At 55.2% G+C, this 24216-nt stretch overlaps 2 protein-coding genes across 4 annotated transcripts in view; one reads left to right on the top strand and one right to left on the bottom strand.

The window, feature by feature from the left end:
- The window catches only part of PIP5K1C (phosphatidylinositol-4-phosphate 5-kinase type 1 gamma), a 51837-nt gene extending 36647 nt beyond the window's left edge, over positions 1 to 15190 (bottom strand). For all 3 annotated transcript variants that reach the window (XM_073887247.1, XM_073887249.1, XM_073887252.1), the window contains exon 1: positions 15009 to 15190. In XM_073887247.1, coding sequence (XP_073743348.1) covers positions 15009 to 15102 — 94 coding nt within the window. In that variant the 5' untranslated portion in view covers positions 15103 to 15190. The remainder of the gene's footprint in view (positions 1 to 15008) is intronic.
- A 4642-nt stretch (positions 15191 to 19832) lies between these two features.
- The window catches only part of TJP3 (tight junction protein 3), a 27056-nt gene continuing 22672 nt past the window's right edge, over positions 19833 to 24216 (top strand). The window contains exon 1 of the mRNA XM_025861424.1: positions 19833 to 19993. The gene's annotated coding sequence lies outside the window, so the exon portion shown is untranslated. The remainder of the gene's footprint in view (positions 19994 to 24216) is intronic.

Genomic DNA, 24216 nt, shown 5'->3' with positions numbered 1-24216 from the left:
CTTTTGCTTGCAGTTCCCCATAGCAAAGAGCTACAGCACACACATTCCCAGTGCTGGGCTGGCATCCTGAAAGCCACATCCAACCTCTAACACTCACGGAAGGCAACGGTCACTGGACCCACTGTACAGCTGGGGAGACTGAGGCTCAGAGGTCTGGCCCAGTTCTAGGCAGCAGAGCTGCAGGGGGTCCCAGGGACCCCACAGACTCACTCCGCCCACAAGGGCTGGCTCCCAGGTTGGCTCAAGGCAGCCCAAGCTGACCTGTCCTCATGAGCAACCGGACACTTCCTCGCCAAGCCCTTCTGCGGCTTTCCCGGACCCTCCAGGCCGAGTTGCTGCTCCCGACGGTGCTCCCAAGCCCCCGGCCCGGTGTCCTGCAGCCATCTGGTCACCTGTGTGACCACCACCACCCTGTGTATTGGGCCCAGCATGAGAGCTCCATATCGCTCCCCCTGCATTTGCTGACTTTCCGCTCTGCCTCACTGCCCCCGGCACAGACGCTCCTGATCATGCGCCCTCCAAGCCGGCCACCTCTGCCAAGCTCGTGGCATGCAGTGCACGCTCTGCGCGGGGTCACCCACACCATCACAGGGGCACACAGAGACTGCTCCTCTTTCATGGATTCAGACACTGGGGCCCCAGACCTAGCCACTCAAGCGGTCACCCGCCAGTGCCCACCCCCCACCCCAGCCTGTTGGGTCCTCCGCTGCTCAGGTTCCTTCACGCCCCGGACCCTGGGCCATGCACGCCGGCACATCTCCTTCCCACCTCCTCTCTGCTCAGTGGATGCCTTCCCCGTGCCCATCCCGGGACCCAGGGATTCCACGCCTAGCCTCTCCTGGCAGCTCCCTCTGGAACCCATGCCACGCCACCTTCAGGGCCCTCCTGGCTCCACTGAGAGCTCCGGAGAACAGGCCACTTCCTCGTCTCCCTCAGTGACCCCCATACCAGCTCCCAGGCACAGAGCCGACCTCAGTGTGCATGGCGGAGTGAGAAACCCTGGCGGGCTGCGTGGAGGTGGCTGCGGGTAAGCACCGCCGGGAGCCTCAGGGGAAGAGCATGGGGAAAGGAGCTCTCACATGTTCCCTGAGCTGAACATCTGATGAAGGGCTGAATGCCCAGCAAGGCCATGAGCTTCCCACCAGGCCTGTCCTGGGCAATGCCTCTCATCTCTCTTCTTCAGAGAGGGAAACTGAGCCTCAAAGAAGTGGAATTAGGGTGTTTTACGTTCAGACAGCAGCCTAACTCACACCGCTGGAAGAACAAAGGTGTGTGTGGAGAGGAATTTTTTTTTAAGATTTTATTTATTCATTTGAGACAGAGAAATACAGAGAGAGAGTGAGCGAGAGCGCTCGTGACCAGGGGGAGGGGCAGAGGCAGAGGCAACATCCCAGGGTTCTGGGACCAGGACCTGAGCTGAAGGCAGACGCGTGACTGACTGAGCCACCCAGGCGCCTGGAGGAATATTTTTTTTTAAGATTTTATTTATTTATTTAAAAAAAAAGATTTTATTTATTAACTGGGGAAAGCAAGAGTGAGCTGAAGGGGAGGGGCAGAGGCAGAGGGAGAAGCAGACTCCCCGCTGAGCATGGAGCCTGACACAGGGCTCGATCTGAAACCCAGAGATCACGACCTGAGCCAAAACCAAGAGTTGGACGCTTGACTGAGCCACCCAGGCACCTCTCCCCCTTTAAAAGATTTTATTTGAGAGAGAGAATATAACTCAGGCCAGCCAACTGTGCCCTGCACACCAACCCCACAGTCTGTTTTATAAATAAAGTTTTATTGACACATAGCCATGCCCACTCATGTACGAATCTCTACCATGACTTTTGCACTACAATGGGCAGAACTGAACACTTAGAACAGAGACCATCCGGCCCTTCACAGAAAGCTTGCCAAGCCCTGACCTAACGGAAGAGGTGTGATGAGCTTCAAGTCTGGCTGCACCTGGGGGCCACCTGTCAGGGCTGCTGTCCTCCCAGCACACCCTGCCCACCCCCCCGCAGGTGCCTGATTGTCCCCTGTAAAGTCCCAGGGCAGGGCGCAGGTCAGGAGCCTGAGGCCTGGGTCCCCACCCAGCCCTGGAGCCAGCAGCACCCTGCCTAGGTGTGGGGGATGGGGGCTCCTCAAGGGGACACCAGGTGGCCAACGCTGGACATGCAACCGCAGACCTCCACAGGGGAAGGGGCCTGTGGACGAGCCAGATCTGAGGACAGGGGGGCAGGAGCACAGGAGCCCAGCCCCAGCAGGTGCCCGATGGAAGATCACGCGCTGTCTCAGGCCCAACGTGTGAGGTTTCTTGGCCCAGTTTTCTTCCCAGGTATATTTTTACTCCCCGGAAGCCAGGGCTGGGCTGCAACACTGCGCTTGAATTCTAAAATGCCAGGAGCCACCGAGGCAAGCCAGGGCTGCTCAGCTGGAGGCCCCCCTCGGCCCGGGGGCTCATCACTCATGCAGGTGTCTGCCCGTCAGGCTCTAGGCGAACAGTAGGAACCTGGGGCTGGGCGTTCTCTCAACATGGCAATAATTTCCCAGTGTGGGCCAGCCTCCCCAGCAGGGCGGGTCTACACTTCCAGAATCCTAGGGCCTGGATTTGTTTTACATGGAGGCTGAGTGGGGCAGGGCCAGTAAGCTGGCAGAGAGCCAGGCTGGAACCAGGGCCCTGACGCCCGCTGGGCTCTGGGATTACCACAGGGGCCCCTGCACCTTGAGGGTCCCTTGGCATCAGGCATGGGCTGGCTGCTCAGCTCAAGCTCTTGCTCGTGCCGCGTTCCACCCTGTGGGGAGAAGACCACAACTGCCCCATTCTGCAGATGAGAGAGGGAGGCTCCGAAGCCAAGTGAGCTGCCCGCTGGGGTGGCCAGCCTCCAGAATGGGCTCCGGTGGGCCCAGCCCCCTGGTATCCACACGCTTCCGTAGCAGCTGTGGGTGTGACCGACAGGGTGCGGCTGAAGTGAGAGCATGTGAGTCCCGACACAGGTCAGACACTGCCGTGTTCCCTTGCTCTTGGATTGCTCTCTGGGGGACAAGTGGTCACCATGCTGTGAGGACATGTAAATGGCCTGGGAAACCGAGGCCAACTGCTACCAGCCACATGAGGGAGCAGCTCAGGAGCAGCTCCTCCAGCCCGGGTCGAGCCTTCAGATGAGGCAGGAGGCTTGCCTGCACCCTGATCTGAGACCCCGTGCTGAAGCCACCCAGCTCAGCCCCCCCCCGGGTTCCGGACACACAGACACCATGATCTGAGACCCCGTGCTGAAGCCCCCCAGCTCAGCCCCCCCCGGGTTCCGGACACACAGACACCATGATCTGAGACCCCGCGCCGCAACGCTCCAGCTCGGCCACCCCCGGGTTCTGGACACACAGACACCGTGAGATGGTAGATGTGTGCCACTGTCTAAAGCCACTACATTTTGGGGTAATTTATTTCACAGCAATAGCTACCTGATACGCTTGGGGTTTCCACAGGGCCCCTGAGCTCAGATGAGGACAGTGGTGTGGGGGATGTCTACACAGAAGGCCTCCCTGCCTTCCCCTCCACCTTTTCTGCCCTTACTCACTGCGCTCCTGCCACACGGCTTCCTCACTGTTCTTCACATGTGCCAGGCACAGTCCTGCCCCAGGGCCTTTGCACACACTTCTCTGATTAGGATGCTCTTCCCCATTTCACCATTCAGGCCTGGATCAAAAGTCTCCTCAGAGAGACCCTCCCTGCACGCCTGGCTGAGATGGCTCCCTAACCCATTCTCCAACCCCCTACCATAATTCCTACCCCTGCTCAGTTCAAACCTTCTCTTTATGACTTTGGTCCTCCAGGGGCTGCTCTCTTAGAGGCCAGGAGCCTCCTGAGGCAGGAGTCACGTCTTGCTTCACTGCTACGGCTCAGGGAGGCCTGTGCCGGGCACGGGGCAGGGCCACCAGCACCTGCTCCCTTCTCCCTGGTGGTGACAACGGGAGTCACGACAAGGTCTGGGGCCCAGGGCACTAAGGGCTTGGCTCAGGAGGCAAATGGGGGAGCAGGAGCCTCCGGGCACAGCCTGCTTTTTGTCTCTAACCACTGAGCCACCAACTCTGACGCTCCAGTCGGCTCCCGCGACCGGCTAGAAAAGTAACAGGAACGTGGACACAGTGACAAAGAGCTGACTTCTGCTGAATGTGGGGCCAGCACCATCCGGTGCACCTACATGTGATTCATCAAACCCTCCCTACAGCCCTCTGAGGTTGGTACTATGGCTACCTACATTTAGCCGAGGCTCCGAGAGGCCAGCCAGGTCACTGGCCTGAGGTTACCCAGGAAAAAGCGGGAATGGATGAATATGATTCCGGGCAGTCAGGCTCCAGCCTGAGCCACAAGCACAAGGAGGGAAGGAGATGGGGAAGAACCAGCCATGCTAGAGCCAGCAGAGCCTCCCAGGCAGGAGGAGCCAGTGCAAAGGTCCTGGGGCAGGACTGTGCCTGCAGAGTTGGGGAATCAGCACAGAGGCCCCAGTGGCTGGAACAGAGTAAGAAGAGATGAGGACAGGGATGGAATAGGCCTTGCTGCCACTGTCACTGTGAGGACCCACGTGTGGCCGGTTAAGATGAGGGTCTGTCTCCAGCCACTCCCAGACTGGGGGCTTCCTGGAGGCAAGCCCAGGATGCACCTTGGCCCCTGCTATGACTGGAGGCCAGGCCAGGGCTGGAGTCTGATCCATTTGCTGAATGAATGTCCACACCACCCGTGCAGCTCAGGAGAGCGGGACAGGGTGGGAATCCTTGACCCCCGGGTGCTGGCCTCTTCCCATGCTCCTTCGGGGCTCCCCTGGCGACGGGCTTCCCCCAGGCCTGGCAGACAGTAAGTGCTCAATCACGAGCTGATGATGAGCAAGAGGAATGAGTGACTAGCATGTGCACAGTGGCATATTATACGGGTTTGAAAGAACATGGTGGCTCTGAGCTACACTGATAGGAACTAAGAGCCAAGCCAAACTGAATATGTTAAAGTATAAAATGCAGAACAGGGTTAGAAGATTCACATTTCCTCCTTTCTTTTTTTTAAACATTTATCTATTCATTTTAAAGAAAAAGAGAGAATGCGGGGGGAGGGGCAGAAGGAGAGAAAGAACCTCAAGCCAACTCCCCGCTGAGCACGGAGGGCTTGAATCTCACGACCCTGAACCCAAGATCATGACCTGAGCCGAAACCGAGTCAGATGCTGAACCAACTGAACCACCCAGGTGCCCCTCACATTTCCCCATTTCAAAACTGACTACAAAGCCACAGTAACCAAGACAGTGTGATCCTGCCACATAAAAACAAACAAAGACATCAGGGAGTGGTCCAGAATACATCAGTGAGAACCCAGAAGTAAACGTACATGTCCACAGTCCATGGATTTCGACAAAGTTGCCAAGACCACTCCAAGGGGAAAGAATAGTCTCAGCAAACAGCACTGGGACAACTGGATTTCCACGCGTGGAGAATGAAGTTGGAATCTATCTCAGACCATACACAGAAGTGACTCAAAATGCAGGAGAAATCTAAACCAACGTAACAGATGCAACAATAAAGCTCTCAGAAGAAAATAGGCCTAAGTCTTTATCACGATGGGTCAGGCCCATCACATGGGTCAGCTGCATGTGACAACTGAAGCACCAACAACCGAGGGAAAATAAACTGAACTTCCTCAAAATTAAAGACGTTTGGGGAGCCTGGCTGGCTCAGTTGGTGGTGGAGCATGCAACTCTTGATCTTGGGGTCGTGAATTCAAGCCCCACGTTGGGCATGGGGCCTACTTTAAAAATAAATAAAATATGTATTTTTTAATGTTTGCACATCAAAGGACACCACCAAGAAAGTGAAGAGAGAACCTACAGCACGGGAGAGAATATTTGCAAATCACAGATCTGAGAAGGGAATAGTATCTAGAATACATAAAGAACACTTACAATTCAATAAAAAGAAAAATAACTCAAATGAGAAATGAGCAAAGGGTCTGAACATGACATGTCTTCACAGAAGATGTACAAACAGCCAACAAGCCCACGAAAAGACGCTCCACATCACTAATCGTCAGGGAAACACCGATCAAAACCGCAGTGAAAGCACTTCATGCCCACCGGGACAGCCAGAGTCAAAGAGACACACAGGAGCAAGTAATGTCCAGGATGGAGGGTAATCAGAGCCCCCAAGCACGGCTGGTGGGAATGGAAAGTGGGGCAGCTGCTGCGGATAAGGCTGGCAGTTCTTCACAAGGTTAAACTGAAGAATCTCCACACAACCCGGCACTTCCACTCCTGGGTGTCCACCCAAGAGAAATGACAACATCCGTCCACACAAAAACCTGCCCGCACATGTTCATGGACACACTATCCGTAACAGACAAAAAGTGGAAACAACCCAGGGTCCACCAACACACGAACGGAGACACAAAATACGCTCTATCCGTATTACAGACTGTCACTCAGCCAGGAAGAACAGCGAGGTGCCCACACGAACTACCACAATGGCAGACCCAGCGAGGGAAGTGAAGGGCGAAGGCACTCCAAGGGGGAGAGAGCACATGCAAAGGTCCTGTGGGAACGGGACGGGATGCCTTTGTGGAACAGCAAAGAAAGGGTCTGGTGTGGCTGGAGGGGAAGGTGCACCTGGGGGTGCCGAGAATGGAGGCAGGGGGCAGTCTCCGGGGGCAGAGCCCGGACCAGCAGCCTACCCTTCCTCCCCCACCCTGAGATCTGTCCTGCTCCCCCCACCTCAATCTCACTGCACAAAGCAAACGCGTTTCCAGAGTGGTGAACAGGAAGCCTTGCAAAGGGTGGGGGGAGGGTGGCCACTAATCCAGAACTCAGCAGGCCTTAGGCCAGCGGACAGTTTTGTAAAGCCCCAGCATTCAAGAAAAAGAGAAAGGGGATTCCAGAACTTGCACCAGCCTCTCGTCACAAACACGGCCACACACGCGTCCGTGCCAGACGCAGGCCTCCCACCAGAGCCCAGGGCCTGAGGCTGGAGAGCACCAGGTGGGCTTCCTGAAGGCGCAGGCAGAGGGCTGGCACCGAGGGGCCTGGAGCAGGGGGTGGCTCACTCACAACGGCTCAGGCGGAAGGCCTCAGGTGGTGGGGCTGGGTCCACAGAGCGCACGTCTGCCTGGGAGGAGGTCTTGTCAAGTTGGGGCCCCGGGAGACCTGCTGCCCCAGGTCCGAGTGTGATCCCGGACTGAATCCCAGCGACGGGACAAAGACTGCCGTCCAGGACAATTTTGGATTAACTGATAAAACGTGAATCCTGGCTGTGGACCGGATTTAAACTTCTTAAACTTGATCCCCGCACTTAGCGAAGAGAATATCCTTGCTTATAGGATACATAGTTGCTCCTTATTTGCAGATCCCGAACCTGCAAATTGACCCACTGGCCGTCTGCAGCCCCAAATCAATACTCCTGAGCCTTTCGCGGTCACCCATAGACACACCAGGGGAGTGAAAAATCTGTCACCTCCCACCCATGTGTCCAGCAGAGGTCACTCTGCCTTCAGGTCTCTCTTTCTTGTACTACAGACAAGGGCCCTTTCCATGGCCGACTGAGGGACACGTTTTAAATGTCTGGGCTTTCGGTCGGTGATTTTCAGCGTTCACAGCAGCCCCCGAGGGTAGAGCTGCCGTGGTCTGGGGCTCCTGAGCCGAGAAGGCTGTGCGTGACGCGCCTCAGAAAACACACGTGTTAGACCAGCTTCCGCCAGCTGCCCTGAGTTCAGTGTTAGTGAATCAACAACACATGGTTTACAAAGAGTCTGAACAGAAACACACACACGTGACACAAGCTCCATGTTGAAAATGTCGTGACCAGAGGCTCACCGGGACCCAACTCTGTGTTCCTGCAGAAGCCCTGCTTCAGTATTCGCGAACTCTGTGTTGGCAGAGACTTCACGGGACGGAACTGCTGGGAATGATGGGGGACCGGCTACACCCACGTATTAGGACAGAGGGGCAACATGTCTGCAGCTGACTTGCAATGACCCGCAGCACCTCTCTCTCCCGCCCCCTCTCTCTCTCCCGCCCCCCCCCACACACACACGCAAGCACACGATAATACACGTTCAGTAAAAACGTAACATAATGTGGTGAAGTGTCTGTGAGCAGCTGCTGAATCTCGGCTAAGGGCCGAATGCTGCAGTGAATGCCTGCACCTTTTCCCACAGGCTTGAAAATTTTCAAAATAAGATGTTAAAAAAGAAAAGGTAGGTATGAACACAGAAAACCACCTGGAATGGTGGTTTCTGCTCCTAGAAACAGAGAGCAGGAAACAGAAATCTTCCCTTCCTCCTGACCACAGGTCTGATTGTTGTTCTTTTAAAGGAAACATGTTATTACTTGTAGTTACAGACTTGCCTGCTGCAAGAATCAGGCAGATGAGTGGCACAGAACAGAAAGTCCAGAAATAGACCAGCCACGTGCAGGAATCTGGTATGTGATAAAGGTGGCATCTCAAATCGGGGAGGAAAGCAGATTATCCAGAAAGTGGAGTTGGGACAACCCTGAGCCACCTGGAAAAACATGGAACAGTAAACTCTCTTAACACCTTGTGTGAGGATAAATTCCAAATATAGCGAGACTTTAAAGGCTTTTATTTTTTTTTTAAGTGGAACTACAGAGGTACTAGAAAAATTATAACCTCAGAACAGGGAACACTTGGGGCGCCTGGGTGGCTCAGTTGGTTAAGCAACTGCCTTCGGCTCAGGTCATGATCCTGGAGTCCTGGGATCGAGTCCCGCATCGGGCTCCCTGCTCGGCGGGGAGTCTGCTTCTTGCTTCTCCCTCTGACCCTCTTCCCTCTCGTGCTCTCTATCTCTCAAATAAATAAATAAAATCTTAAAAAAAAAAAGAAAAAGAGGGCGCCTGGGTGGCTCAGTTGGTTAAGCGACTGCCTTCGGCTCAGGTCATGACCCTGGAGTCCCGGGATCGAGTTCCGCATCGGGCTCCCTGCTCGGCGGGGAGTCTGCTTCTCCCTCTGACCCTCCCCCCTCTCATGCTCTCTCTCTCTCTCTCTCTCTCTCTCTCAAATAAATAAATGAAATCTTCAAAAACAAAACAAAACAAAAAAAACACCAAAACCTTAACTGTAAAAAAAAAAAAAAGAAAGAAAGAACAGGGAACACTTTTCCATCCATGACACCAAACTGAGAAACCATAAAAGGAGAGACTGATAAATTTGACCACATAAATACAAAGATACCTGCCTGGCATTAATTACCGTTGTAAGAGAAGATAGGAAAAGACTACTCACGCTGTGTCATGAATTAAAAACAAAAACAAAAACCTTTCATGATATATAAAGAGCTTCCACAAATCAGTAAGAAAAAGACCTGAGAGACCAAATGAACATGGGAAAGATACAACTATCTGGTTCCCAGAAAATAAAGAGAGTTCTGAGATGTGAATTATTAAATGTGGGAATGGGGATGAGCAATGAGAAGGGGACTGACTAGCCCAAGCGCACCTTGGGGTGTCCTTCATACACAAATGCCCGAACTGCACCCCACTTCCTTAAACCTTCAACGGCAACCCCACGCATCCAGAATAAAGGCCAAGAAACGTGTGCATGGTGCACGCACGAGACAGAAAGCAATTGTGACAAAATGTTGGGGGTTCCTTTTTCCAACCGAAGCCAAAATGCCTTCACACTGGCTCGAGCATGTGGGGCCCCTCGGGCTGGACCCCAAGCCCTCCAGGGTGGCTTGGTGGAGAAGCGGGTGCGGGGCCCTGTGGCTAATCCCCCATGTCTCTAATCCCCACACGTGAGCAGTCCAGCTGGCAGCGGCAGGCAATCCCCAGTGGGGTCTCAGCCGGCCTTGTCACGAGTGGTGACACGAGGCTCCGTCACAGTGGCGGGCGGTGTGGGCAGAAAGGCCTGGGGGCCTGAGACCCGCGGAGCCAGTGTCGCGGAGCGGTCACTCAGTGAGCACCACCCTGGGGCCGCAGGCCTCCCCCTGCTCCTGTCACCTGAATTCTTGGGACCCCGCTGCCCTCACCCTGAGAGCAGCCGAGATGGGGAGCAGGAACTTCACCTGCTCAGAGGCACAGTGTCTGTGGCCAAGGCAGGGTCAGCCCCGGGTCAAGACCCGGCCTGCCCCTCCCACATCAGCATGAGCCTGCTGGAACTTGCTCCTTCCCGGGCCCTCCCCACCGCCCCCCCCCACCAGCTCCAGGGCACAGGCCAACCCCTCCGGGGTTCCGCGGCTCCCTCACCCCCCTCAACCCCCCACAGCCTCCATTCAGGCCCCCAGCCTGGCTCAGCACAGCTCACCTGCCACCTGCCACCTGCCGCGGGAAGATCCTTCCCCACCAACCGGCCAGAGTGCTGGGCCAGGGCCCCCCTGCCACAGCCCCACATGACTGGCCCTGCCTGTTTCAGGGTCCCCCAAAACACGGACTTTGTTTCCTTGGATCAAATGAATCAGGCTTGTTCCTACCTCAGGGCCTTTGCACAGGCTAATCCCCCTGCCTGGCACACTCAACCCATGGCTGCATTCCTCACTCAGGCCACTCCTCCCTGACCACCCCAGCTGCAGCTGGTCCTGCACTGGATCACCACGACTGTCCCTTTCCCCACTACGTGCTCACCACTGACCGGCACACTCTCATCAGGGAATGGCAAACATTTTCCGTAAAGCACAAGACCGTGAGTATTTCTGACTCTGCAGACCATAAGGTCTACAAGCAAAAGGCGTCACAGACAACATGTGAGTGGGTGGGTGTGGCAGTGTGGGAATAAAACTTCACTGACAGAAACTGGGGACGGACGGGCCTTGGCCCCAGAGGTCCAGGCTGCTGACCCCTGATCCTATCCGTTTACTTGTTCGCCATGAAAGCTGCGAGGGAGTTGCCCAGGTCACTGCATCTAGAACCCCCTCTGGTCCACGGCAGGTGCCTGATCAAGGTTTAATGAGCACTGTTCAAGGACAAAGTAAGAAGCACCCGCATGTCCTTGTGTACCCGGAAGTCTGACAGCAGACCCGTAATTGTTCCAGGTTCTGCACCGAAGCAGCAGACCACATGTGGCCCCCTGGAATTCACCTGTCCCTCCGAGGAGGGAAACTCCCAGTGCCCACACAGAGCTGGCTACCTGCCAGGGGCGCTTCTCAGGGCACGCGAGTCTGTCTACTTGATGCAGCCGCATGAGACAGGTACACTCGTCACACCCATTTCACAGATGGAGACCCTGAGGCGGCATGTCCCCCTAGCTGGCCAAGGATGCACCTGGGATGTGAACCGAGCAGGCTAGCTCCCAAGGCCTCTCCGTGGAGGGGACTGAACTGTCAGAGGTAAAAGTGTCACACTGCCAAGAAGCATCCAGGGCAGAATTCCAACTGGGAGATTTCTGTCTCCAAGGGACACAGCTGACAGGCAACAAGGGGGTGAGGGACCACTAGGCCACAACTACTGAGGAGGCCTCCGATGACAATGCCCCACCCCAGCCCTGTGGGCCCCTGCTGTTTTTCAAGCGCACCAGGTCTTTGCCTGGGCTGCACCATCTTCCTTTCTACTCTTCAGGCCTCCCGCAACGTTGGGGGAGGCCTCACTGGGAAGGAGATAGTTGAGCAAAAACTTGAAAGAGCTAAGGAAGCAAACAACACAGATACGAAGGATGAACGTTCTAGACAGAGAGCTCATGTGCAATGGCCCTGGGGCAGGACCACGCCTGGTGGGTGGGAGGAACAGCAAAGGAGGCCGTGTGGCCAGAGCAGAGTGGGTGAGGGGAAAGAGGGCGAAGGGGAGGGCAGGTCCTCCAGGCAGGTGGGTGCCCTGGAGGGCTATGGGCAGAGAAGGGCGGGACCTAAGTCAGTTTTTAATGGGAGCCTTCTGGAATGAGCTGTAGGGAGCAAGGAAGAGACGGGGTACCAGGCCAGTGATGGATGATGGGGCTAGACCAGGTGGGGCAGAGAATACGGAAGAAGCAGGCAGACTCTGGGTCCATTCTGAAGACAAAACCAGCATAATCTGCCACCAGATTAGATGTGGGAGGGGGCTAGGGGGTGCTGGGAATGAAGCCAACTGTTCTGTGATATCATTCAAGTCGGAAGGACAGGAGGGAAATGGCTCAGAAAACCAGACCACAGCTCAGGCCAAAAGCCTAGAGGCAGATCACAGGTCCCAACAGTTGGCCCCGTGAATGCATCCAAGCCCCCAAAAGCCAGCAGAGAACCCCATCCGGCCCTTCCTGGACCAGGCGTCGGGAGCAAAGAGCAGGGCATTTAAACTAACCAGATTCTAAACACCAAGAGACCATTTCACCTCCATCAGACCAGCCAAGGAGGCTGGTAACATTCGGAGCTGGCAACACTGTGGCGAGGGTCCCTCTCGGCCCCCGCCAGACCTTTCTGGAAAGCCAGTAGGCACCAGATAACAATTTTCAAGCAGCTCACCACGGCCCAGCCATTCCAAAGCAGAGACTTCAACTGCTAGAAGTTAAAGCACCACAGTTAGGGGCCATGTTCAAGGATGTTTACCATAGCATCGCTGGTCACAGCAAAAGGTGGACTCCAGAAGCAGCCAGAATGGTCCTCAGCAGGAGGCTGGTTGAACTAGTAATGGCTGGTGCCTAAAACGGGCTGTCTTTCCTCAAGCACTCTCAACATGCTGACGCACACTAACTCAGGTGAAGCTCATCGTGGCCAGCCCCAAGCAGGTATACAAATCACCCCATTTTACAGATGGGGCTACAGAGGCTCAGAAAAGTCAAGGCATTTGCCCTTCAAAGTCTCACAGCAACTGAGTGGAACCCAGGCAGTATAACTGGGCTTTGTCCCCTCTTCACCATGGTCCCATATTCTCTCTCTCTCTCTCTGAAGAAAGTAATTGATACCAACAGGGGACTAGGAAGTTCAGATTATTGCAGATAAAAAGCAACCCAAATTAAGGGATAACAGATAGAGTGAGACCAAAGGTTCTCACCTAGGGTGACTGTGTCTCCAGGGGACCCTGGAGATGTCTGGGGAGATTTATGATTCATCACAACTCAGGGGCGGTACTCCTGGCACTGAATGGCCGGGGCCAGGGATGCTGCTCAGCCCCCTCCAGTGCCCAGGAAGCTACCTCCAAAACAGAATTTTCCAGCCCAAAAAGTCAATAGTGCCGAGGCGGAGAGCCCCTGGTGTGGCATGGAACCATCCTGGCGAAAAATAAGCAGACGTGTTTATGGATTTCTACATTTCTATGAGCAGCAGGAAAAGCCTGCACGGTTTTCACCCAAACTTAGGATTTATATCAGGAGAAAGGAGTTTGGAAAGGGAGCAGCAGCTCTTAATTTTAGAGTGAGTGAGAGAAAAGATTTGCCAGGGGAGTCAGATTTCTGTGGATTTTGGTGACAGGCAGTCAGGGCTGGCCCCTTATCTTCCAGGTCCCTGTGCTTAGACCCAGCCGCTGCTGGGCCTGGGATCTTATCTGCCCCCATCTGGCTCACTAAGCCCCTAATAAAATAAATGTTTGCTATGCAGCTTTCTTGTGGTCACTGAGTCTTGGGCTGTTTGGTCTCTGACCAGCCCCGGTTGGAGGGCTGATGGTGGAGGTCAGGGGTCTGATAAAGGAGCATGGCTGGGTCCCGGAACCACGTCTAGGGCTAGCCGGGCCAGGGCACCAATCCCTGGCCAAGAACAAGGGCGAGGCAACCGGATGGTCGAAGGAAGCAGGTCATCTACCGAGCGCTTCCAGATGGCAGTAGGGACAGAAGCGGCGGGAGCCTTCCAGAGCCCAGGGCGTGGGGCGGCAGGGGGGAAGCTCGCTGGCTCCAGTGCTCTCTCTCCAGACATTTCGCCCAACCCCACCCCCCCCCCTCAGCCACACAGCAGCATATCCCGCCTGCCAAGGAAGCTTCAGGAGGCCTGGGGGAGAAGGAGGACGATGCCCGCGTGGGTGTCTGCAGGGCCTCTGCTAGCGGGGGCTGCCTGATGGGAGCAGAGGATCCTGCAGATCCGGAAACTTCTGTTAGGAAGCTTGAGAATGTGACCCAGAAGGAAGCGTGGAGGAGAAGATTCCTCTGGGCAGCGGCCCAGCTCTGCTGCTGCCCATGGCACAGCCGGCCGGGAGCCCGCCGGGAGCTGGGCCGGGCCACCTCGCTCCGCACACCTGCTGTTCTGGAGGGCGAGGGAGGAAACAGTGCCCTACACACCAACAGCGGCCCTCCAGCGTCCAGGGAGAAGGCTGGGGGAGGGGGTGCCTCTTTTTCCCCCACCTGCCTGCAAAGAGAGCCCTGGCCCTGAAAGCACGGCGAGATGTCATGTCCTCAATCCCCTCCCGTCATAACGAGGTAAACTGAGGCCCAGAAAGACAATGAATGGCCAGTGCACTAGAAGCCGGGTCTGGTGACTCCCACGAAGAGAGATGGGATAGTCAGGAGGCTGGCCCAGATGGCCTCAAAGACCCCCCAGCCCCCCACCCTGGCAACTCCTGCCCTTCACCACCCAGATGTGCCCACAGGGGGGGATCCCAGAAGCTGACCCCAGCAAGGTGGCCGGCGCAGGAAGGGGGGGCACATCTGGGACAGCGTCACCTCCCCTGCCATGCCCATCTCGGAAGCACGGCCCCTCACCAGAACAGGGTTGCTGCACCGTCCCACACACGGAGAGCGGCTCCCCCGCCCCCACCAACAGGCCTGGGTGGGATGCCGTCCCCAGACGCCCTCAGCCGGAGGCAGCGCGCCCACCCACCGCGTGGCCTCACCTCCCCCCGCCCCGCCCGAGGGTGAGGACCCGCGTTCCCCGCACGCCTCCGAAGGGGGCTGCTCACCCCACGTCCTCCCAGAACCGGGCCCCGCACGCGCCCCCGGAACCCCCGGGCAGGGCGGCGCCCCCGCGAGCCCCCCGCCCGGTGTGTCCCAGCCCCCCCCCCCGCGAGCGCCCCCGATTGGAACGTTCCGGCCTCCCCGCGGCGGGTCCCGGCGCCCCTCCGGCGCTCGGGCGGCTCCACTGGGCCGCGGCGGGGGGAGGCCGGGCGGGCCCACTCGGGGAGAGGGGTGGGAGGGAGGTCCGGCACCGTTACCTGCCGCCGCCCCGCTCTCCGCGGCCCAGGCCGCCTCCGAGGTCACGGCCCCCGCCTCGGCGCTCTCCGCCTCGTCCGGCACCTCCAGCTCCATGGCCGCGCGCGCGGACCGGCCGGCGGGCGGGCGGCCGGAGGCTGCACCCGAGCTGCGGCCGCCGCCGCCGAACAACAACCGCCGCCGGCTGGAGGGCGGAGGGAGGGGGCCGGGCCCGGGGAGCGGGGGGCGGGCCCGGAGGCGGGGCCAGCATGCGCCAGCGCGCTGCGCGCGCGCGCCGCCGGCCGGGGCTCGGGGGTGGGCCTGCGTGCGTCCCCGCGTCTCGAGCGCCCCCACGCGCCCAGGGGGTGGAAGGGCGGCGCCATGCGCGTCGTCTAATCCTACTGCTAGAATATTGTCACACGTCATAAATCCAAGCGCTGTCTACAGTTAATCAGCTACTTAACATCATATTGCAGATGACACTGACTTATGATATGTGCTTTGTCATACGCAGTAGTTATAATGACGTAATAAGTGATGTAATAAGTCAAAATAAATTTGATTTGTATTAATATGCACAGTATATAAAATATGTGTTATTAAGATATAGGCATACAGGGCGCCTGGGTGGCTCAGTTGGTTAAGCCACTGCCTTCGGCTCAGGTCATGATCCTGGAGTCCCAGGATCGAGTCCCGCAGCGGACTCCCTGCTCGGCAGGGAGTCTGCTTCTCCCTCTGACCCTCCCCCCTCTCATGTGCGCGCTCTCTCTCTCTCTCTCTCTCTCTCTCTCTCTCTCATTCTCTCTGTCTCAAATAAATAAATAAAATCTTTAAAAAAAGATATAGGCATACTAATATCATTGCTAGAAAAAGTATGGTACTATTATAATAGAGATAATGGTATATAACGTGCGAGTGTCATATATAATGTATAACACCATGTATAATACAACGGTAAGTTACAAGTAACAATGTAATTAAAATGTCAGTCTAGTGCAAAAGCCTCTGCAAGCAATCTCTCCATAAGTCATGGATCTATTTCTTGTTTGCTTTTTTTTTTTTTTTACTACTAATACTTTCCCAGTACCTAATATAGAACATAACACCTAGAAGAAAATAAATATTTGATAGTATTGATCAACCAGATGGGGACTATTATCATTTCCGTTTTACACACAAAGAAAACAGGATCTCAGAACGTTGAAGTCACTTACTGCAAATCACAAAGAATCATGCTGCGAATCAGTGTATTTACATACAGTGTTAAGAATAACTGTGTTCATATTGTCATTAAAGTTGAATGGTGAATTTATTAATGAGATGGCTAGGTGGTTACTAATTCTGAGATCATGATTCAGGGGGTAATAAATGTTGGTATTATATTTGTTTTGTTCATGACTAACGATTTCTGCTGGGGGGCGAGTGGAGGAGTCTGGGTACCCACGTGGTGAGGGACAGACCTAGGATATCTTCACCCAGGCCTGTCTGACTCGGAGACATGGCCCCTCATCACTGTCTGGGGTGCTGGCAAAGTAGGTGCGAGACTGGGCTCTGGGGGGCCTGGGAATGGGATGATGGGGAATCAGGAAGATGCAGCAGGTCACAGCCACACCCAGAGGCTAGAAACATGTTTCTGAAATGTTTTCCGTCAAAACAAGGGGACAAATCAAGAAAGGGAAGGTTGGAGAACAGGACTCAGGATGTGGCAAAAGGAATCCCCAGCTTCTGTCAGAAGAGAACCAACCCAGAGTGGAGCCCAAAGGCTTAAGGGAATCAAAGGTTGAAGGATAAACACAGTGTGGTCCATCCACACATTGCCATGTTACTCCACCTCGGGAAGGAAGGGGCCCTGACGCCTGCCACGACGTGGACAGACCCCGAGGACACCGGGCTCAGTGAGAGGAGCCAGACCCGGAAGGACACATCCCACAGGAGGACCCCACTCCCAGGAGGTCCCCAGAGGAGTCCCGTCCACACAGACAGAGAGGAGACGGTGGGAGCCGGGGCTGGGGCAGGGGGTGGGGAGTCCGTGCTTCGTGGGGACAGAGTCTCCGTGTGGGGAGATGGAACATTCTGGAGACGGAGGGTGGGGGTGGTCGCAGGACGGTGTGAGTGTGCTTCATGCCGCGGAGCTGTGCACGTAGAGATGGTGAGAGTGGTAAATTTTATGTTGTGTGTGTTTTACCACCATTTAAAACAACAATAACAAAAAGCCTCCAGGAAGAGCCCTTTGGACACATGCCATGGATAGATCTCCTGAATCATCTTGAATCTGGTTTTTTTTTTTAAGATTTTATTTTTTTAAGTAATCGCTACACCCAACATGGGGCTCAAACTCACAATCCCGAGATCAAGAGTCGCACGCTCCACTGACTGAGCCAGCTGGGCGCGCCTCATTTTAAATCCATTTTGAGAAAAATTAGAGGGACGGTTCTCAAAGCGTGGTTGTTGCAGCAGCAGCAGCAGCAGCTTCACTGAGCAGCTTGTTAGAAATGCAGATTCTCGGGCAGCCTCAGACTTCCTGTAGCAAACACTCCATGGGTGGGATCTATAATCTGTAATTTCAAGGAACACCCCCCCCACCAGGCACCCTACTCCGGGCGGTTCAGATGCCTGAATATGACAACCATTGACTCCAACTGGAGAAGGCCTGGGGGCTGGGCCAATGATAAGGATCATGAAAAGGAGCCAAATTAAAAAAAAGAAAATCAACTTTCAGGTTGATTCTGAATGTCTCCTGGAGGGAAGTCAATACTAAGGCTGAAAAAAACAAAAAGTGGCAAAGCAGGTCTTACTTAGACATGCGGAAGTGAATGTCAAAATAATCAGGTAAAAGACGCTAAAGAGGGGCGCCTGGGTGGCTCAGTTGGTTGAGCGACTGCCTTCGGCTTGGGTCATGATCCTGGAGTCCCGGAATCGAGTCCCACATGGGGGGGGGGGTCCCTGCTCAGCGGGGAGTCTGCTTCTCCCTCTGACCCTCTTCCCTCTCGTGCTCTCTCTCATTCTCTCTCTCTCTCAAATAAATAAATTCTTTAAAAAAAAAAAGGACGCTAAAGAGGGGGTGCCTCTGGGAAGGGAGAAATAGTGGGGTGGCAATGGCACTGCTGATTTTAGCAAACCTAAATGACAACTTGACCCTTTAGAGTGCGCGCATTATTGGGGAAAACAACCCCAAACTGGTGTTGTGGGAGGCAGGAAAGCTTGGGCAGGGAATGGAGAGGAGGGGCAGGGATCCAGGCCGGTCGCAGGGTGCGGTCGCAGCTTCTGATTCTCCTACTTCATCCTCACAGGTTCCTGCTCCTGGGTTCCCATTTTGCAGGCTGGGAAACTGAGGCTCCCCTGCTGGGGCAGGTTACCTGGTTTCCGGTGCACCCCCCCCCCCCCGCCGGCTGTTATTATTAGTGGCAGGTGCTGCAGGTAGGGACTCATGCATCCCTCCATCCCCCTCCTCCTCATTCATTCATTCATTCATTCATTCATCTATTCATTCATGCCACAAATATTTATTGAGCACCTACTGTGTACCAGGTACTGTTCCAGGCCACAGGGACACAGGAATGAGCAAGACAAAAATCCCTAACCTCAGTGAGGCGCCACTCTAGAAAAGACAGATAAACAGGCACAAGACACAAGGCAGTTTCAGGTGCTAATAAATACTTTGAAAACAACACAGATGCGATACAACTATGAAGACACGATCGATAAAGGTGGGCTTCACAGATTCATACATTAGTATGCATTAAGCGCCTGCCCCTCGTTGTCCAATAGAACTATCATGTAAGCCAATTAAAATTTAAAACTTAAAATGTCATTTTAAATTTCCTAGTGACCACATTTTGAAGGGTGAAAATGAACAGGTAAGATTAATTCTAACAATATATGTCGTCTAACCCAAAACATCCGAAATACGATCATTTCAACATTAAATCAATATTAAAAATAACCAGTTATTTTACGTTCTTCTTTGCATGCTGAGCCTTCCAAACCTGATATGTGGGTTTTTTTTTAAGTTTATTTATCTATTTATTTGAGAGAGCGAGAATGAGAGAGTATACATGAGAGGGGGGAGGGTCAGAGGGAGAAGCAGACTCCCTGCCGAGCAGGGAGCCTGATGCGGGACTCAATCCCGGGACCCCAGGATCATGACCCGAGCCGAAGGCAGTTGCTTAACCAACTGAGCCACCCAGGCGCCCCAACCCGACATGTGTCTTACACCTACCCACACCCTAGTCTTTCCGAGCTGTGGATGGAGAGTGGCTAGAGGGTGTGGACCTACTGTGTACCCAGCATGGTTCTATAAGCACTTTCCAGACATCCATTCATTTATCCAACTTCTGAAACAGTCCTAGGAAGCTGGGGCTGGTGTTTTTGCCATTTTTCAGCTGAGGAAACTGAAGAGACTCAGTGGCATGCCCAAAGCTGCCCAGCAGGGAAATGGCTGAACGCTCCTAGCATAGGAATCCAAGCAGGTGAGTTGGTGGCCAAGGAGCAGAATTTGGGCTCAGATCTGTCCAGTGGGAAGGAGCCAGCTCTGCGGTAATCTGTGGGATGGCACGCCTGCTGGAAGGGCTTGTCTGTCCCAGATTCAAGGAGGCCCGTGAGAAGGGGAGCCAAGAGGGGTTTGCTTTCCCGAGGACCCGCCAGTATGTTCCAGTCCCTGCGCTGATGCCAGGGGCTCGTGGGCAGCGGCGTGAGCAGGGCGAGCACTCAGCGGCCCTGGCCTCTGGGCGAGCAGGGGTTAAGGCCAGCTGCTCCCACGTGAGAGCACCTTGCGACAAAGCCACACACCCAACCAGCTGCTGGTCTCTCCCTGGCCTTCTGCACCTCCTCCTGCTGGTTCCACCTGACTCGGGACAGAACTGCTGCCTCCACGAGGGAGGAAAAGTTGGGGAACCAAGTGGGGAGGACAGAGCTCAAACCTCAGGGCCCCTCCCCACCCCCATGCCAGGCGGGCACCCAAGCCCTGGCTCCTGCCGCCTGCCCAGAGGCCACCCCGCCTCCTAGACAGGTAAGCCCCCCCGCCCCCGCCCTGCTCTGCGCAGACTGAGCTCCCTGGCCACAGGGTCCTGGGACCCCCATCACCTCCCCTCTACTGCCCGGACAGCAGGAAACTGACACTCCTGCGTGGGCATTTGACATAGTTTCTAAGGGATTATCTGGCTGGCAGTTATCACCCCCTGGCAACCTGCCCAGGACGCCAGAGCCAGAGACTTAAAAGGATCATTGTTGGCCCAGGTGGTGCCAGGGAGGCAGAGGAGGCCCCGGCTGGTCTCTGATGCCCCAAAACCGAGCAGGGGAGGCCTGGGTAGGGAGGTGACAGGCTAGGGAGCTCCTCCTGGAGCTTCTGAAGAGATTCCCAAAGCTTCCAGGCAGTGGCCCCCACCTCCCGCCGGCTGCCGGGACCTGCAGGGGGCCGGGGAGGGGTCCCGCTGGGCTTATCCTTCTCTGGGCAAACCTTGCCAATGGAGAAAAGTAAGAAGGGGGGCGGTGGGCAGAGCCTCCTGTGGGCAAGGTGCTGGATGGTCCCCAAGGCAAAGGAAACCCAGAACCTGCAGAGGACAGGCTGGGGTGGGAAGAGTTTTTTTCCGGGTCGTTTGCTCCCCAAAGTGCAAGACAAAGAGAGCTTCCTGGCCAGCCAGGTGTCCGATTGCACCTCAAGTCTGTTTGTCTGGGACAGAGGGGGCCCAGAGGGGAGGCACATGAGTCTCAGGGTATATAGCTGGTCTGGAATTGGGGGTCACTCCCAGGGAGTGGAGAGACTTCAAACCTGGAGTCTGTAGGGTTGGAAGGGGATATATCTTGTCTGTCGGGTCCCACCTGCCTGGGATTTGGAGAGAAAACCCACAGAGTGAGAGAGATCTAGGCGCCAGCCACTTTGCCTATCAAAACCTCAATTTTCCACTCTGTAAAATGGGTACAATTAGAGTCAGCATGACCCAGGGCGGCTGAGAGCAGCAAAGGAGGGTGTGACTAATCGAATCTCAGTCATGGGGCGTTGGGGTAAATGGTCCCACCCCAAACTGGAATTCAGAATGACAAGCTGGTTGCAATGTCCCATCTGCCTTCCTGTTAGGCAGAAGTTGCACTCGGGCTCAGAGAGGGGCAGCTACGTGCCCAGAGCTGCACAGTAAAGTAGGGATGTCAGGCAGATAGGAGAGCAGGAGGTCTGGGGACTGCCCCTCCCACCCCCACCCAACACTCCGGGCTCAGCATCTTGTAAAAGTCCTTCCTCCATGGTGCGGGGCTTCCGCATGTCCCCGAGTTCTGGCGAAAGTCCGCTGAGGCCAGTTTGGGTTCCTGTTCTTCCTCCTCAGCCTGGCCTTGTGCCAGACGGGCAGTGTTTGCTCAGGGAGGAGCCTGACACCCTTTGGAATGGGCTGAGCTTAGCGGCAGACGCCGCTGGGAGGAGGGGCTGCCCAGCGAGTGAACTTGAATTAAGGAGTGCCTACTGTGTGCTGGGTGCCTTTCCGGGCCCTGGTGATTCAGCAGGGAACCGGACCAACGAAGATCCCTGCTCCTGTGGGCTTGTGTTTTGCTAGAGGAAGACATTCAAGAAACAGGAGATATAATAAGGAAGGAAATTGTGCCCGGGGTTAAAGACTGGTCAGTCTCACAGCGGGGGAAAATGTGGAAGAGCAACAGGGACAGGAGTGAAATGGGCAAAGAGGTATTTTACAACCTTCAGTAGAAAGATCAGGGCAGCCTTGCTGAGAAGGTGACATCTGAGGAGACATGAAGGAAGTGACTATTTGGGGAATGAGCATTCCAGGCTGACGGCGCAGCCTGTACAAAGGTCCTGGGGCAGGACTGGGCCTGGCGTGTTGGAGGAACAGCCAGGAGGCCCGTGTGGCTGGAGCAGAGTGGGAGAGGGGGAGAGAGGGAGGATGGGAGGACAGGGAGGGGACAGGGGCAGGTCCTGCAGGGCCTTGGGGCCACACCAAGGATTTGGCTTTGACCCAGGGAGGTGGGTGCCGCGGAGGGTTGTGGGCAGAGGAGGGCGGGACCTGACTCGGGTGCTCACGGGCGCCCTCTCGTGGCTGCTGTGGGGAGGACAGACTGTGGGGGTGAGGGCAGGAGCACGGAGACCAGGGAGACCAACCAAGGAGGCCCGGCAAGTGTGGCTTTAGATCAAATATTTTATTTTGAATCATCCAAAATTGACGGAAAAGTTGTAGATACAATTCAGAGAATCCTCATATGATCCTCACGGGGTCTTCTCCGACATTAACATTTTCCCCAACCGCGGTGTATTGTCAGGACCGATACCAACACCCTCCGTCACCATGAGCTGAGCTGCAGACTATATTCAGAGCCTACGCATCGCCTTTTCTGCCCGTGGCCCCATCTAGGACTGCACAGCCCATTCAGTTGTCAGGTCTCCTCTGCTTCCTCCGGGCTGTGACCTTGTTCCTTGACCTTCACCGCCTGGAGGAGATGGTCTGGTCAGGGCTTTTGCAGAAAGCGCCTTGTATTGCGTTTGTCTGATGCCGTCCTCATGACTGGATGGGGAGGGGAGAGGGTAGTAGGGGCAGATTCAGGTGTGGCAGGCGCCTAGCATGCACAGGAGGGTGGAGGGATGTCCCAGGGCAACATTGGGGGGGTCCCGGGGCATCTTAAGGAGAGCACTGTGGTGTAGGGGGGAAGGAAGTCGAGGCGGGGCACGTAGACTCTTCTAGAAGCTTGCAGTGTGGGCTGCAGCTGTAGGGGGACTCGCAGAAGGTACCCCCACCACCAGACGGGAGGAAGCCGGAGCTCTGGAAGGGAGCTCTGCTGCAGGGGAAGAGCAGAGCCCCCCCGCTTCCTGCCTCAGTTTCCTCATTTGTATAAGATGGGGACCTGGTTCCAACTTCGGAGCAGTATCACGGGGAAGCTTCAAAAGTAGAAGCAGCAGCGTGACGTGGAGCAGGTGCATGGAAGGTTGGCCTGGGCGCTCCTTTTGCTTCCTTTCCTTCTCCACTCCAGGGCAGGAGGGAGTCAAGGCCCCAGTGGGGAAAAATGAGGGTGATTTTAGGGTGTTCCCAAGGCCGGAGGGGGTCCCCACGAGGCTGTTTATATCAAGGTTCTGTCTTTCTGTGCAACAGCTGGAGGGTAGGACTGAGACCCCTGCCACCTTTGCTCACAGTCCTTGTTACCAGCCTGGCCTCCGCACCTGTACCCCAGGCCAGCTCCCCTCACTGGGCCCTCATTAAAGCTCCCCCACAACCTCCACGTTGCCAATCCTTATGTGTTCTGTGGCTAGTCCCGCCGCACCCGGAATGTGTCCTCCCAGGGCACACAGCACCGGTCTTTCTCCTCTGTTCAGGATCTTAGGTGGCTCCCCAGGAGCTATTTATTCATTCATTAAGCACTCACTGCACACCAAGCACTGTTCTAGGTGCTTGGGATACCATCGGTGCTTGGGTAGAGCTTGCAGACCAGCAGGGAGAAGAGATCTTCCGAAAACAGTCCCATAAATAAAGGTGCAGTTAATAAGCTACGACCTGGGGCCCCTGGGTGGCTCAGTTGATTAAGCGTCTGCTTCGGCTCAGGTCATGATCCCGGGATCCTGGGACTGAGACCCGCATCGGGCTCCCTGCTTGGAGGGGAGCCTGCTTCTCCCTCTCCCTCTCCCTGCTACTTTGCCTGCTTGTGAGCTCTCTCTCTCTGTCAAATAAATAAATAAATCTTAAAAAAAAAAAAATAAGCCCCGACCCTAGCTCAAGAACATTCAATAGCTCCTTAGCATTTGTATAGTGATTGAATATCTGATCAATGCCAGGCTTTGGGGTACCCTCTAAAACTATCTGTGCTTCTTGCCTCTGAACTATTTCACAGCCCTGTAAATTAGATGAAACCGGTAGCATGGCAAATGATTCCGGTCCATAGAAATGCAAATGAATTTTGTCCTACAGAGACTGTTGGTTATTGCCCTGTGGTTATTGTGCAGCTTACTGTCTATCTGTAAATTCATGTCAGCATTCTTGATGTATGTGTAGGCGCGTGTGTGCGTGTGTGCGTGTGCGCACGTGCGTGTGTGCACGCGCGCATGAACAGTCTGCAGTTTGGTTCATGGTGACATAGGATGTTGGTGTCTTAGTTCTGACAATATACCGCAGTTGTGGAAAATGTTAGTGTTGGAGGAGACCAGGTGAGGGTCATGAGGGGACTCTGAATTGTATCTACAACTTTTCTGTTAATTTTAAACGATTCCAAAATGAAATGTTTGTTTGTTTGTTTGTTTTAAAGCCAGAC

The sequence above is a fragment of the Callorhinus ursinus genome, unplaced genomic scaffold (assembly GCF_003265705.2).
Source record: "Callorhinus ursinus isolate GAN/ISIS: 27379988/994484 unplaced genomic scaffold, GSC_fseal_2.0 scaffold77, whole genome shotgun sequence".
NCBI lineage: Eukaryota > Metazoa > Chordata > Mammalia > Carnivora > Otariidae > Callorhinus > Callorhinus ursinus.
Note: the sequence above shows the minus strand (reverse complement) of the source record. Positions and strands in the feature narration are given on the sequence as shown.